The sequence below is a fragment of the Ictidomys tridecemlineatus genome, chromosome 11, assembly GCF_052094955.1.
Source record: "Ictidomys tridecemlineatus isolate mIctTri1 chromosome 11, mIctTri1.hap1, whole genome shotgun sequence".
NCBI lineage: Eukaryota > Metazoa > Chordata > Mammalia > Rodentia > Sciuridae > Ictidomys > Ictidomys tridecemlineatus.
The window spans coordinates 125,755,175-125,768,947 of NC_135487.1; the positions used below are offsets into that span (position 1 = coordinate 125,755,175).

Here is a 13,773-nt window from a genome sequence, read left to right on the forward strand (position 1 = left end):
CTCTTGCACATTGTCTCATGTTTCATTAGTGACAGCAAAAACCAGTCTTGTACTGACATCCTCTGTTCCATATGGAAGGCTTTGCTTCAACATTTTCTATGATGATGATGATGATGATGATGATGATGATGATGATGTCATCGTCGTCCTGGGGATAAACCCAGAGTACTCTCCCACTGAGTTGTATCCCCAATCCTCTTCATTTATTTATTTATTTTTTAATTTGATAGGGTCTTGCTAAGTTGCCCAGGATGGCCTTGAACTGGTGGTCCTCCTGCCTCCCGAGTCACTGGGATTACAGACATGTGCCACTGTGCCCTGCTTCCTTCAACAGTGATTGTCCTCCCTTCACCTACAAGTCTGACTCGCTGGGGCTCATTCCAAACTCCCCTCCCTACCCCACCCCTATCAGTTGAGAACCAGCAATCAATTTCCCCTCTTTTGTGCCCATGGTTATTTATTTATTCATTCATTTTTGGTACAGGGGATTCAACCCAGAGGTGCTCTACCACTGAGCTACAAACCCAGACTTTTTATTTTTTATTTTGAGATAGGATCTCGCTAAGTTGCCTAAACTGGCCTTGAATTTGCAATCCTCTTTCCTCAGCCTCCCAAGTTGCTGGAATTACAGGCATGCCCCATTGCAGCCAGCTCTCCCATGGTTCATTAATTCAATAAATAGTCTCAATACCTAGGGTGTCAGCAGTGAGCCAGACAGACAAGGTTCCCGACTTTTTGTAATCAACACTCTGAGGGAAAGTACACACATTAAAAAATGATGCTGTTCATTTATTCTATTTCGATCATTTGTTGTACATCTATTGTGTGCCAGGCCCCTGGGACTCATTGGTGAAAATAACAAGCAAAAATCTTTGTTCATCTCAAATAAAACTGTTCCAAGTACTATTAAGGTACAGACAGATATGTGTACGTGCTGCCTCCTCCCCATTCAAGGCTTAGAAAGAGTCAGTAATTAATCACATTTTCTCTTGTCTTCTCTTAGAGAAAACTCCAATCCTGTTAAGCCCTAAGAAGAGATCCTCTGTTCCATGTCTAAATCCCCCCCGCCCCGTGGGGACAGGACGCAGGAACTTTGCCTTCCTCTCTCTCTGTGTAAGTGGTTCAGCCCCAAGCCCAGTCCTGGGTCAGCCTCTGGGCAGCAAGGAGGTCCCCAGAGGAGGCTGGGCCCTGCCCTGAGCCTTGGAAGTTTCCTTCCTGACCCTCCATCCCTTCCTTTCCCCCTTCCTCTTAGTGGTGACCGTTTCCCCCCAGGTCCGGCCTCAGTCCTCTGACACCTGGCGGGGACCATGCACTGTGGCTGCCTGGCTGAGGGCATTCAGGCCACCCCTGGCAACTACTGGATCTCAGGTGAGCCTCTCTGAAGCTCTCCCATGCTCTCGCAGCGGCTTTGGGGGCCTCTGGAGAAGCAGGGCGCCCTCACTCTCACTTCCCCACCCCAGGCGTGGCCTTCCCTGACTGGGCCTACAAAGCCGAGTCGTCCCCCGGCTCCCGGCAGATCCAGCTGTGGCACTTCATCCTGGAGCTGCTGCAGAAGGAAGAGTTCCGCCATGTCATCGCCTGGCAGCAGGGAGAATATGGGGAGTTTGTCATCAAGGATCCCGATGAGGTGGCCCGCCTCTGGGGCCGCAGGAAATGCAAACCACAGATGAATTATGACAAGCTGAGCCGGGCCCTCAGGTGAGAGGCGGTGGCCAGTGCAACTGGAGTGTATAGAGTTCAAAGAAAAGGGCTGATTCCTGACACCCGGTCCTGTTCCCACTCCTCCCAGGCTTAGGAAATGTCCTTCCATGTGGGAAGAGGCCCAGGGTCCCCAAGACAGCATGGTCAACTCTGCTGGCCGGGGGAGGGGGCTCTGACTCTGCCCCCTTCCCACTGAGCCAACTCCTTGTCGACCTCCCTTCCCCAGGTATTACTACAACAAGAGGATCCTGCACAAGACCAAAGGGAAGAGGTTCACTTACAAGTTCAACTTCAGCAAGCTCATCATCGTCAACTGCCCTTTGTGGGGAGTGCGGGCACCGTCACCCCCACACCTGCTGCTGGGGGCTCCCCCCCTGGGTCGGCCAGCCCTGGTGCCCACGGGTGTGCAGAGTGAGGTAGGCATGAAGGTGGCCCTTCCCAGAGCCCTACCAGGACCTGCCCCTGCCCAAGAAGCCCCTGTCCCTGCTCTCTGCCTTTGGGATCGCATTGGCCTCTGATGCTCTTCTTTTCCCACATCCTCATCCCTGAGGACCCCAGGAGCAGGGGTATGTAACAGTCCATATGGTACACCCCTGGGAGAAAGGGTGACTTCTGTGACGGGCGTCACTCATTCAGTTGTGGATCAGAGAAAAGTGATGGCTGTTAACCACCAGTATGGGGGTATTTCGTTTTTTGAACTGGGTGACGAGGTACAGGCATGTTCCAGAGGAAGAGATGCCGGGGTGAGTCCATCCCCCCTCCCCTCCTTCTCCTCACCCCTCAGCTCCTGCACAACATGCTGTTTACCCACCGGGCCGTGGTGGAGCAACTGGCTGGACTGCAGACCCCCCAGGGGCCACCAGAGGCTACTGGGGAGAACAAGGGGAGCAGCAGCACCGTCCACCGTGAGTGCAGAGAATGGGTAGGGGCAGGAAATCTTAACCAGAGAAGGGGAGGGCCCTGCCCTCCCGGCTGAGTATGTGGCTAAGCAGGCGTGAGACCAGGAAAAGCACTCAAGTCATTCACTCATTCACTCAACCAACGTTGGTCAGGCACAGCTATTTACTAGGTGTGGGGACTCAGATATGAAAGATGACCCTCAAGAAACTCAGACCTGCCAGGCGTGGTGGCACACACCTCTAATCCCAAGGTAAGGGAGGCTGAGGCAGGAGGATCACGAATTCAGAGCCTGCCTCAGCAACTTAGTGAAGCACTAAGCAACTCAGTGAGATCCTGTCTCTAAATAAAATACAAAGAAATGGGGCTGGGGATGTGGCTCAGTGGTTAAGCACCTCTGGGTTCAATCCCTGGGGAAGGAAGGAAGGGAGAGAGGGAGGGAGGAATAAACTGAGAGCCTAATGGGGAACAGAAAGGTGAGGATTATCAGGGACCAGTTCTGAGATTCAGGCAAGAACAAGGTAATGGGGAGATGCACAGGAGGAGATGGGGTTTCCTAGACAAGGCCACACCTCAACAGGTGAAAAAAAGACGCCCTGGCAGAGGGAATAGAATTTGCAAAGTAAAAAGCAGTTGGCAAGGGCTGGGGTTGTGGCTCAGTGGCAGAATGATTGCCTAGCATGCGTGAGGCACTGGGTTCAATCCCCAGCACCACATAAAAATGAACAAATAAACAAAATAAAGGTATGGTGTCCATCTACAATAAAATATTTTTAAAGAAAGCAGTTGGCAAACATAGCAAATCTGGCATCCTGCTGGTAGTATCTTGCTGTGGTCAGAGTAAGTTATATGATGGGGTCGGAATAAGCAGGAACAGCCAAAGACGGACTTGGCAAGGCAAACCAGTGTCTGCCCCGGAAGGCCTTAGAAACTATTCTAGGGCAGTTGGACTTTATCCTACCGGTAGGCCGGGGCCAGGAGGGAGAGCAAGTTCAGATACTGGGGAAGGGTACTGAGGATTGAACGCAGGGGGTACTCTACCAATAAACTACATCTCCAGTTCCATTTATTTATTTGTTTATTTATTTATTTTTGAGACAGGGTCTCTCTAAGTTGCTGAGGCTGCCCTCAAACTTGCAATCCTCCCATCTCAGTCTCCAGAGTTACTGGATTACAAGCATGTACCACCAGGGCCCGGCTCAGATTTTCATTTGATAAGAACTACAAGAGTTTCCCAACTTATAATGGTGTGACTTCAAACAGGGCAAAAAGCTATCTGCTATTCAGTATGGACCATGCTTGGAACTTTGGGTTTTGATCTTTGTCTGGGAGCCACAGCTGTGGATTGCCTACATGTCAGAGGGGGAAACCACCAATGCTCTACAGTGCCCTGTGTTGCTAAGCTAAGATATTCTGTAGGTTAGGTATATTATATATTTTGACTTGCAATATTTTCAACTTACAATGGGTTTGTCCAGCACTTAACCCTACCGTAAGTGAAGGGATATCTCTGCTCTGTGTGTAGTTGGGACTGGAGGAGACACAGACTGGCATTGGGAGGCTTTTGAAGATAATCCAGGCAGGAGACAGTGAGACCAAGACAAGAGCCAGGGGCTGAAGGAGGAGCCTCAGCTGAAGGCAGATGGAGAAGACACAGCTCACTCACTGATTTACTCACTCATCCACTCGCTCCTTGCATCAGATGTTTAATAACCTGTTCAGCGTGCCAGACACTGTCTTAGGGACTGGGGGTGCCTTTACAGGGCTTGTAAGCAAGAGGGGGTGCATATGTTCAATTACTAAGAGGTATGCAGTTATAACTGCTACGCGCTACCGAGGAGAAATTGAGGGTGCCGAGGGCATCACACTTCCCCAACACAGTGACATATGAGCTGAGACCCAAAGTGTACATAGCTGTCAGCTGAGCTCAGAGGAGCAGGGAGAACAGGGCAAGCAGAGTGTGTAAAAGCCCTGGGACAGAAAGAGGAACCAGGAGAAGGCCAGTGGCTTGGCACTTGGGATGGTGTGGGAGAAGGTGAAAACACAGACAGATGCCAGTTAGCTTTTTTTTTTTTGGTACTGGGATTCAATCCAGGGGTGCTCTACCCCTGGGCTACTTTCTCAGTCCTTTTTCATTTTTTACTTTGAGTGAGAATCTTGTTAATTTGCTAAGGCTGCCCTCACACTTGCAATTCTCCTGCCTCAACCTCCCAGGCTGATTAGCTCCTAGAGCAACAAAATTAGATTTTCTGTGGAAAAGATCACACAGATATTCAACCAATCCAAAGCTCCTGTGCAGAGACCAGAGAACTACCCCTCCGCCCCAGCCGGTTTCATGGAATAAGGATCCTCAGTGTTTGGCCTACTCCAGGTGCAGCTGGGGACCCAGACTCTGTGCCCCTGGGAGAACAGCTGAGGCTGCGGGTGTAGGGCAGCCCTGGGCAGGCTGGGACTCGCTAGGCCACCAGTCTGACAGCCTGGAACCGAACAGCACCTGAAGAGCCCTCCCTGTCTCTCCACCCCGCCCCCCGAAAGTGCCCTAGGCATAGAGTGTCCCTCTTTGGAAAACAATGAGGAAAAGAAAAGGGTTCCTTTCCTAAGCCCCAGCTTGGAGGGGACTCTTTCACATCTCTGCCCTCCTGGAGCACACAGGTCCTGCCCACACTTGACCCTGAGGACACAATAAACAGGTTTAGATCACCAGGAGGTTAGTGAAGGTTATCATCGGAATGCTCCATCTGAACTGGGATTCCCAACCCGTGCCAGCCAGGCACACATCTGTAGACCCAGTGCCCTGGGGGGCTGAGGCAGGAGGATGGCAAGTTGCAGGCCAGCAAGACCCTGTTTCAAAATAATATAAAAACGGGCCGGGGATGTGGCTCAGTGGTAGAGCATTTGTCTAGAGTGTACCAAGCCGGGTTTGATCCCCAGCACCATAAAACCACCCAGAACCCTGTGCCAATCATACCCCCAGCCTCACTCAAAGCACAGGATGCCAAGAGAGGAAGTTGCTTCTGGACAGGAGAGTGTGGGGACTGAGCTAGAGCCAGGAAGCTGCAGGGCTGGGTGGGAGAGGGGTGGGAGAGGTATTAGAAACATCTCCCCTGGAGCCAGGTGCGGTGGCACACACTATAATCCCAGTGGCTCAGGAGGCTGAGACGGGAAGATCATGAGTTCAAAACCAACCTAAGCAACATAGCAAGACCCTGTTTCAAAAAAAAAAAAAAAAAAACAACAAATAAATAAATAAATAAAATAAAAAGACTAGGGATATAGCTCAGTGGTAAAACTTCCCTGGGTTCAATCCCAATACAAAAAAACAAAACAAAGAAACCTGTCCTCTGCCTGCTTGGCTGGAACACCCAGAGGACACAGCCTTCCTGGGAAACAAGTCCCCACACCATCTAAGAACCCAAGACAAAGAACACTGGCCTAGTACATTATGATTTCTGTATGCATATAGATGACTATGACCAGTGTGATTCTGCAATCTGTACAATTAGAAAAATGAGAAATTATACCCAATGATTCAAATGTATGAATTGCCAAGATCATTGTAATGTCATGTGTAGCTAATAAAAAAATTAAATTAAAAAAAAAAGAACACTGGCCTACAAAGAGGGTATACTCTGACAGGGGTCTCCTACATTTTCCCATGGAGGATCACTGATGCTTTATGATCTGACTTTATTTTATTATTAATAATAATGAATTTGTCTTCCCCGTTTTTATTCATTACACTCCCCTGCTGATGTGGCTACCTTGTTCCTATCCTCTTTAGGTTAAAAATGAGAAAAAATGTGGAGTTGCAGTCAGGCTACTTGAAATACAGAAAATGGTTTGGAGGTCTAGCTAGTTAGGTCCAGGCTGGGCATCCCTAGCACAGGATCCTGGCAGATGGCAAGAGGAAAGAGGGCAGATTTGGAAGAATTGGGGTGAGGGCAGGGTTCTTGGAGGAGGAGAATTATGGGGCCCAGACGCAGACAGAGAAGAGGAAGCTGGGATTCACCCCTCATCCATGCTGAGCTCACAGCCACGATCTCTGCAGTTCCCTTATTACCAGTGATGCTGCCTGATCTTAGCCAGGATAAGGGACTCTGCAGATGAAGAAAGAGGCTTTCAAATTTAAGCAACAAGCCCAAGACCACACCACAGATTCTTTGCCCAGCTAGTACTCGAGCTCTTCGCTGCAGGGACAGGGAGGGCAAAGGATGGATTCACTGCGTTTTGGCAAACAGCACCCTTTGCTTCTCTCAGTGTGTTTCGTTTTGTTTCTGGGATACAGGGGATGGAACCTGAGGTTCTACCAGTGACTGCCACCCCAGCACTTTGTGTATTTCATTTTAAAGCAAAGTCTTGTTAAATTTGCCCAGCCTGGTCTCCAAAATAGCTGGGATTACAGCCTGTGCCACCACACCTGGTTCTCACCATGGTTTTACTGAGGCACTCGATGTGTGCTAGGCTGGGCTGGGTTCAGGAAAGAAAAAATAAATACACATCGTGCCCACACTGAGCTGGGGCACAGACATTTCATACATAAGTACACAGATGACAGCATGATGCTAAGGAGCTAAGTGCCCCAAGGAGAGGTACAGAGAGTGAGGACTGCGGGCAGCCATGCTCCCACCGAGGCTGGGAGTCTTGGGAAGCTTCCTGGAGGAAAAGCCATTTAGGATGAACCTGAACAAAAGCAAACAGGGGAGGAAAGAGGGGTGGGGTCAGGGAGAGGCTTTGGAGCAAGAGGAGAAAGGAATGGGAAATGGGAGGAGTGAGTGGCATCTCCGAGAGGAAGGCGCCATTTTGACCCTTTCTCTTTCTTCCTCTAGGACTTGGTTCTGCCTTGGGCCCTTGCCGGCTGGGCCCTTGCTGCCACTTTGGGAACCCCCAAGGCGAGCTGCCCAGCCTTGCCACCTTCACCCCCGCTCTTCTGCCTCCTCTCCCTTCCAACTGGACTGGCCTCTCAGGGCCCTTCTCGACTCCTCTCTCCTCAGAGCAGCTGCTCCCAGGGACCCCCAAGCTAGACACCCTGCTTCCAGGACCCGGCTTCTCCCCAGGGTCCTGGCATTTTCCAGGGCTCCCCCTGTTGGCCGGGTTGGGCCAGGGCCCCGGTGAGCGACTCCTGTCGCTCAGGCCTGAGGGGCTGGAGGTAAAACCTGACGCTGTGGCAGGGGCCAAGGGCTGCCTGAACCCCAGGGAGGGCATCTCCTCAGAGACCCACAGACTCCAACCTGAGGAGGAAAACTCTAGGTCCCCCAATTTGGAAAACCTCAAGGTCGTGTGGGCCTTGGATCCTCCTTAATTGGAGAGGAAGATGTGAAGGGCAGCAGTCTGCAAACGCCATCTCTCCTCTTGCCCACCTTCCTCCTGGCTGGACACCAGCCAAAATTGCAAAATAATTTGAAATTGGACCGAGAGAGGGGGCATGGCAGGAAGACATCAGTGTGGGGCGGGGAAAACAAGGCAGGGACCCTCTTCTCCCACCAACTTGCTCATTAGACTAAGGAGACATTCAATCTCAATTTTCTTTGAGAGAAATGAGGTTGAGGTCTCCATCGTTTCAATCACTCCACGCCTGCCCCTGAGGGAGGAAATTAAGGACTGTGCTGGGGAGGGGCCGAGTCTCAGGTGACTCCTGTCTTCTCTGGGCTCTTCTCCCTGTCCAGGCCACTGTCCCCAGTCACTCTCCCACACCTCCATGCCCTTCTCTTCCATCCCTCTGATTTCTGGGTCCTGGTGGCTCCTGACCCCTTTAGGCACTTTCTTTTGTCTCCACTGCCCCAAGCCCCAGGCAGGTGGCTGGGGAGGGCTGGCTTCCTCATCTCTGTAATACTTGAATAAAATACCCGTGGCAAACTGCCCTCTCCGTGGCCACCCCTCTCCCCACTCCATTCCTCCTGCTTTCTGTTCCTCCAGAGCCCTCATGGGAAGGGGGAGGGTGGTTGGGGAGGGTCTGGGACCTGGAGCAAGAGCAGCAAGCAACCCAGTGGCTGCGGTCAACTCAGAGAAAGGCTGAGGAAGCCATAGCCCCAGGAGCTTCTGAGCAACGTGGAAAACCAGCTTCAAGAAAAACCCTCAGGAAGAGCAGAGAATGACCCTCAGATCTCCACAGAATGGCCCTCAGAGCCCCGTGGAGGCCCTCTGGGCAGAATTCCAAGGACTTGGTAAGGAGACCCTTGCCAGGGGTCCTTCTTTCTCCGCCCACCCTCCACCCCCTAACAGAGCAGAGTTGAAGCACTGGGGGTCTGGGGGCACGGGGCAGGCACATGAGAGCGCGTGCATCTTTTGCTTACACCTGGACATGCCAACAGAGAAGGGTGCTAAGGGGCCAAGGCCATCACACACATTGCCATCTCCAGTCTCCAGTTACACTGCTGGGGTTTGTCGAGCTGTGTCTCCAGGCCTTTCTCCCACATGGAGCGTGAACTAGGGAGCCACAGAGGCTCAGAGCTGGCCCAGTGTGTCTGTCCTGTCCTTCCAATCCCCTCACCTGCCTTTCGGCAGCCTCTCAGTCCTCAGGTGGTGGACGCGTTGCCAGATGGCTGAAGCAGGGAAGGAGAGGCCCAGAGTGAGGCAGGGGCGGGTCCTCACCCAGTGGAGAGGTCAAGATGGCAGGGAAGCCAGGCCCTGGTTTCTCAGGGGCCTCTGCCAGGAGAAGGGTTTCTGAGAGACCACCTTAGTCTCCTTCCCTCAGCCCACATGCCAACAAGGGGACCTCAGACTTTCCTTCCAGGCAATTCCTGCTTCCCACTTGCCCCCAGAGCCCCAGGCCCAGCCCCTGCCTGCAGGAAGGACCCACACCAGGGGCTTTCCCCTCGACACACTCCGTCCGGGAAGGCAGAGCTACTGCTGCCTGCCCCAGCACGAGGAAGAGGATGATGCTGTCACGGGGCTGGGGCCTGTTCAGAGGCCAGCCCCAAGGACAGGGTTTTCTCCATAATGGGGACCCTCCTATGTCCTGGGCCTGACCCTTCAGTGGTTTCTGGTGGCTCTGACCCCCACATCTCAGGCAATGAAGAAAGCTTTGAGGTCACTGGTCTAAGAATTCCCTTCAGGGTAGGTGAAGCCAGGACACTAAAAGCTCAGCCTAGAGGACCCACGTCCAGGGGGATGGCACTATTGACATTTTGGCTGCACAATTTTATCACTGTGGGGAGCTGTGCTGTGTATTCCTGAATGTTGAGCAGCAACGGAGCTTCTAATGAGTAGGTAACAGCCGCGCCTTCCCCCATTCCGATGTGACAACCCAAAATGTCTCCAGATGTTGTTAACTGTCCCCTGAGGAAAGGGAGGCAAATCACGGCCATCGAGAACCACTTAAATAGAGAAAGGCTTCAGCAAATCCAGATGTTCTGGCAAAGATGGGACCCAGCTTCCAGAGACCGGTTGGTCTCCACATTGCAAGAGTGCCCTCTGGTGGTCAGAGTCAGTACCAGCGCTCAGAAGATTAGAGCCATGAAGTGGGAGTCCTCTTAGGGGAAGGAGGATAGTGGCAGCATGAAAGAATTTATGAGAAGCCTCCCACTTTAAACCCCCTGAACAACTCATCACAGGATCAACTGTTCTGATGTGACAGAATTTGCAGGCTTTCAGGGACAATCATCAAGCCCAGACACCACACCTGGCCATCTGTGAGTGCCAGTCTCACCTGGGATAGCACAGCGTGGCTGCTCAGCTTTCTGCCAGAAGCAGTGGCGAGAGCAGGACAAGACACAGCGAAGCCAGCTTGCCAACCTCCCTGCTCCTAGGCCTTCAGCTCTGTCAAACCACAGACACTGACAGACTCTCACAGGCTTCAAGAATTTTAGGGAGTCAGGCCAGGTGTGAAGATGCACACCTATAACCCGTGACTCAGGAGGCTGAAGCAGGAGGATCATAAATTCAAGGCCAGCCTGGGAAACTTAGTGAGACCCTGTCTCAAAATCAAAAATAAAATGGGCTGGGCTCACTGGTATAGCACCCCTGGGTCCAATCCCCAGGACTAAAACAAAGAGGGTGGCTTTTAGGGACTCAGACTCCCCGGCTGCATGTATCTTAGATTCTCAGGAGTCAGAAAGAACTTTTAAGATCATGGAATTCAGCCCCCCTAATTTTACAGACCCAGAAAGAAGAAGGGACTTGTTCCAAATCATCCATACAGAAAAGCCGAACTCAGAATATAAATTTCCTAATTATCAGTTAATGTTCTTTCCATATCACCATAATCACTTGGCTAGAGAGTTTTAAGAATTTTAAGAGGTACTTAAAATTCCTTAGAAATAAGAGCATATTATATGTGGAGAGGGAAATTCTAAAAGTCCTTCCTCTGTGTTACTTTTCATATGACTGTAGCAGCAAACACTTTCCTTTTTGTGTGTAATTTGTGGCCCTTGATTACTGTCTGGTGCTGGACTCTGTCTCATGTGCATCAGTATTGTGTCCCCATAAGCTGCCATTCTTGGGGTACTGCCAGACACTTTTATGAAATGGAGGGTGTCTGGTCACTAGATTAGCAAGTGAAAGGGGCCTTAGAGATTAAAAAATATAAGAGCAAAATATTTGCTCCCCTGAATTGTTGGTGGTAGTGAGGATGATTCCAACTTGCTCCCTCTCATTCTCTAACGAGAACCTGACCCACAGGGAGGAAAACTCAAGCACCTACAGGTTTTATGTGTACGGTCGTGCAGCACTGAAAGCCAGAACACCTTCTGCACTGTTATGTGATTCCTTCACCATATGACCATAGAGGGTGCTTAGGTCAACCTCTGCACACAGCCTTTTTTTTTTTTTTTTTTAAGTATATGAAGTAAACCCGGGGGTACTCTACCACTGAACTACTTGCCCAGCCCTTTTTATTTTGCCCAGGCTGGCCTCCAACTTGCAATCCTCCTGCCTTGGCCTCCTGAGTAGCTGGGATTACAAGTGTGAGCCACCTAGCCCAGCTGAAAGCAAACATTTCTACATTCATTTACTGTATACAATTTGGATTCTCTTGCTTTAAAATTAGAAACAGAGGTACTTCATTAATATGATATTAAAAAGATATCTTAAATTTACATATTATGACCAGGTGAGAATAGAGAGAGGAAATGGGCATGGGTGGAGAAAGGAAGTGGAAGGAGACAGAACTCTTCAGAAGGTTTTGAAGAAAACCTCACAGCCATAAGGATGGGCAGCACTTACTTCATTTACTGTTGAAAGGATAAACGACATTTCTAAGATTCCTCTCCAGTCACTTGGGCTGAAAGCTATAATTTCACTGGAAATGTTAGTACCGTCGTTAATTAATTACTGTGGTAATTCTTTCATTGCTTTCTTCTAAACACTTCAGAGTCGCATCCTGGACAGGGCAACCCACCAAGGCAAAATTGAGCACAGCAATAATTACCTTCAGGATTCAGAGAAAAGCAAGCAGTGGGCAAGAATGAGTCCATGGGCATCCTAATGAGTAAAGCCCACACAGCACCATTCCTGTGGGCCACTGCCAGGAGTGTAGAAGTACAGCCAAAAATATCATCCAGTCCAACCCACTTATTTTTCAGTTGCAAGTTCAAAGGCCCCTGAGAAGAATAAGCTGTTCTGCGTCTCCAGAGCTGCACCACCTTTGAATCAATCCCTGTGTATCAATCACACCTACCTGTTCCAATCTCAATTTGTAGTGGACTGACGCAGAAAATCCTACCATTTCAGGACTTGTGACTGCCACATAGTAACGCCTCTCCAACGCCTCTCAGTAAAGCACTCCTGAGTTCAAATCCCAGTACCAAAGAAATAAAAAGGCTGGGATGTAGCTCAGTGGTAGAATGCCCTTGGGTTCAATCCCCAGTCCTGCAAATAAAGGACACCTAATATGAACACAGAACTTAAAATTCTCCAGTGGCTCCCCTGAAAAAGAGAATAAAATATTCTCTGTGCCCCCAGTGGTGATCATTTATCTGTAGTATGATGTCATTTAATTACATATTAGGCATAACACTAGGTGTGCATATATATTTATGGCACATAGAACTTCAAAAGCAATGGCAATTTACCAATTAAATGGAAACATAACTATAAAGCCAATGCATTTTAAAATAAAAATACTGATATACAGCAAAAGATGATGTTTTTCTGCAACCATGTGCTACACAAAACGTGACCCCAGCATGCCAGCTGCAGTGTGGGGTCTCTGGAGCTGGCGTGCTGGGCGATGACTCACTTCTCCTTCTCTTAGTGTAACTTCTGCTAGCCCTTTGTTCATCCAGCCTATTGCGAGGACGTCTGGTCTCCTCTGAGCCCAGCGCATCCTTTGCATATTAAATCCTCCTCTGTTCTCATTAGTGGAGACAATTAAAGAAGGGCTACTAGGTGCCAACTCATGATAAACACAAAGGCAAAAGCAGACACTGAAATCATTTTTTATTAAGTACCACCCAGACGATGCAAAATGTGATTTTCTCATATGCTTTTTAATATTATCATCACAAGTAAGACACAAAAGTTAACCTCTTTCCAGAAATTCCATGGACTCAAGGTTTGGAATTCCAAGTTCAAACCAAGTTCATTTAGCATGGGATCACTGTGCTGCACCCCCACATACCCCAATCCACAGAGAGGCTTCCAAATCACTTCCCAACACCCACTTTACTCTGATGGCACCTAATTGCTCGTGCCTTTGTGCTTTGATGTCTGCTCATCTTTCTGGTGGACAGGTCCTGCCCAACCCTCTTCTAAGACTGACTCCTCCACATCCTTTAGGATTTTGCTCAGAAGCTCATCCTGGCCCACCGGGACTACCTTACCTCTTTCCTCTGTTTTTTTTTTTTTTTTTTTTTTTTTTTTTTTTTTTACTGAGGACTGAACCTGAAGGCTTTATAACTAAGCCACATCCCCAGCACTTTTTTAATTTTTTAAATTTTGAGACAGGATCTCACTAGGTTGCTTAGTGCCTCACTAAGTTGCTGAAGCTGGCCTGGAACTTGCGATCCTCCTTCCTCAGCTTCCTGAGTCACTGGGAGTACAGGTGTGCCACTGCACTTGGCTATGCCTTGCTTTCTTTGAGCCCTGACTCCCGCATCTTGCAGCACGATTTTAAAAGCAAAATCTTAGAAGCAAACTAAATTTCCATCTGTAGTGCACTGGTTAAAGAAATTATAGTACATCCACACAATGTCAAAAAGGTGGGGGAAGGTTTATGTACAGTGTTGAATTACCTCTAAG

The 13,773-nt window shown here is 49.7% G+C and overlaps 1 protein-coding gene across 1 annotated transcript; it reads left to right on the forward strand.

Moving 5' to 3' along the window:
- Positions 1-1,307: 1,307 nt before the first annotated feature.
- Positions 1,308-2,219, forward strand: LOC101962690 (ETS variant transcription factor 3 like). The gene is made up of 3 exons (XM_005331412.3): positions 1,308-1,368; positions 1,461-1,698; positions 1,928-2,219. Exons 1-3 carry the CDS (start codon positions 1,308-1,310, stop codon positions 2,217-2,219), a joined length of 591 nt encoding a protein of 196 aa, XP_005331469.2.
- Positions 2,220-13,773: the final 11,554 nt, after the last annotated feature.

Bases quoted from the DNA above. Each gene is read 5' to 3' on its own strand.
- LOC101962690 (XM_005331412.3), top strand. From the start codon at position 1,308: ATGCACTGTGGCTGCCTGGCTGAGGGCATTCAGGCCACCCCTGGCAAC. The intron at 1,369-1,460 runs GTGAGCCTCTCT...TCCCCACCCCAG, and splicing joins TGGCAACTACTGGATCTCAG to GCGTGGCCTTCCCTGACTGG. The intron at 1,699-1,927 runs GTGAGAGGCGGT...TCCCTTCCCCAG, and splicing joins AAGCTGAGCCGGGCCCTCAG to GTATTACTACAACAAGAGGA.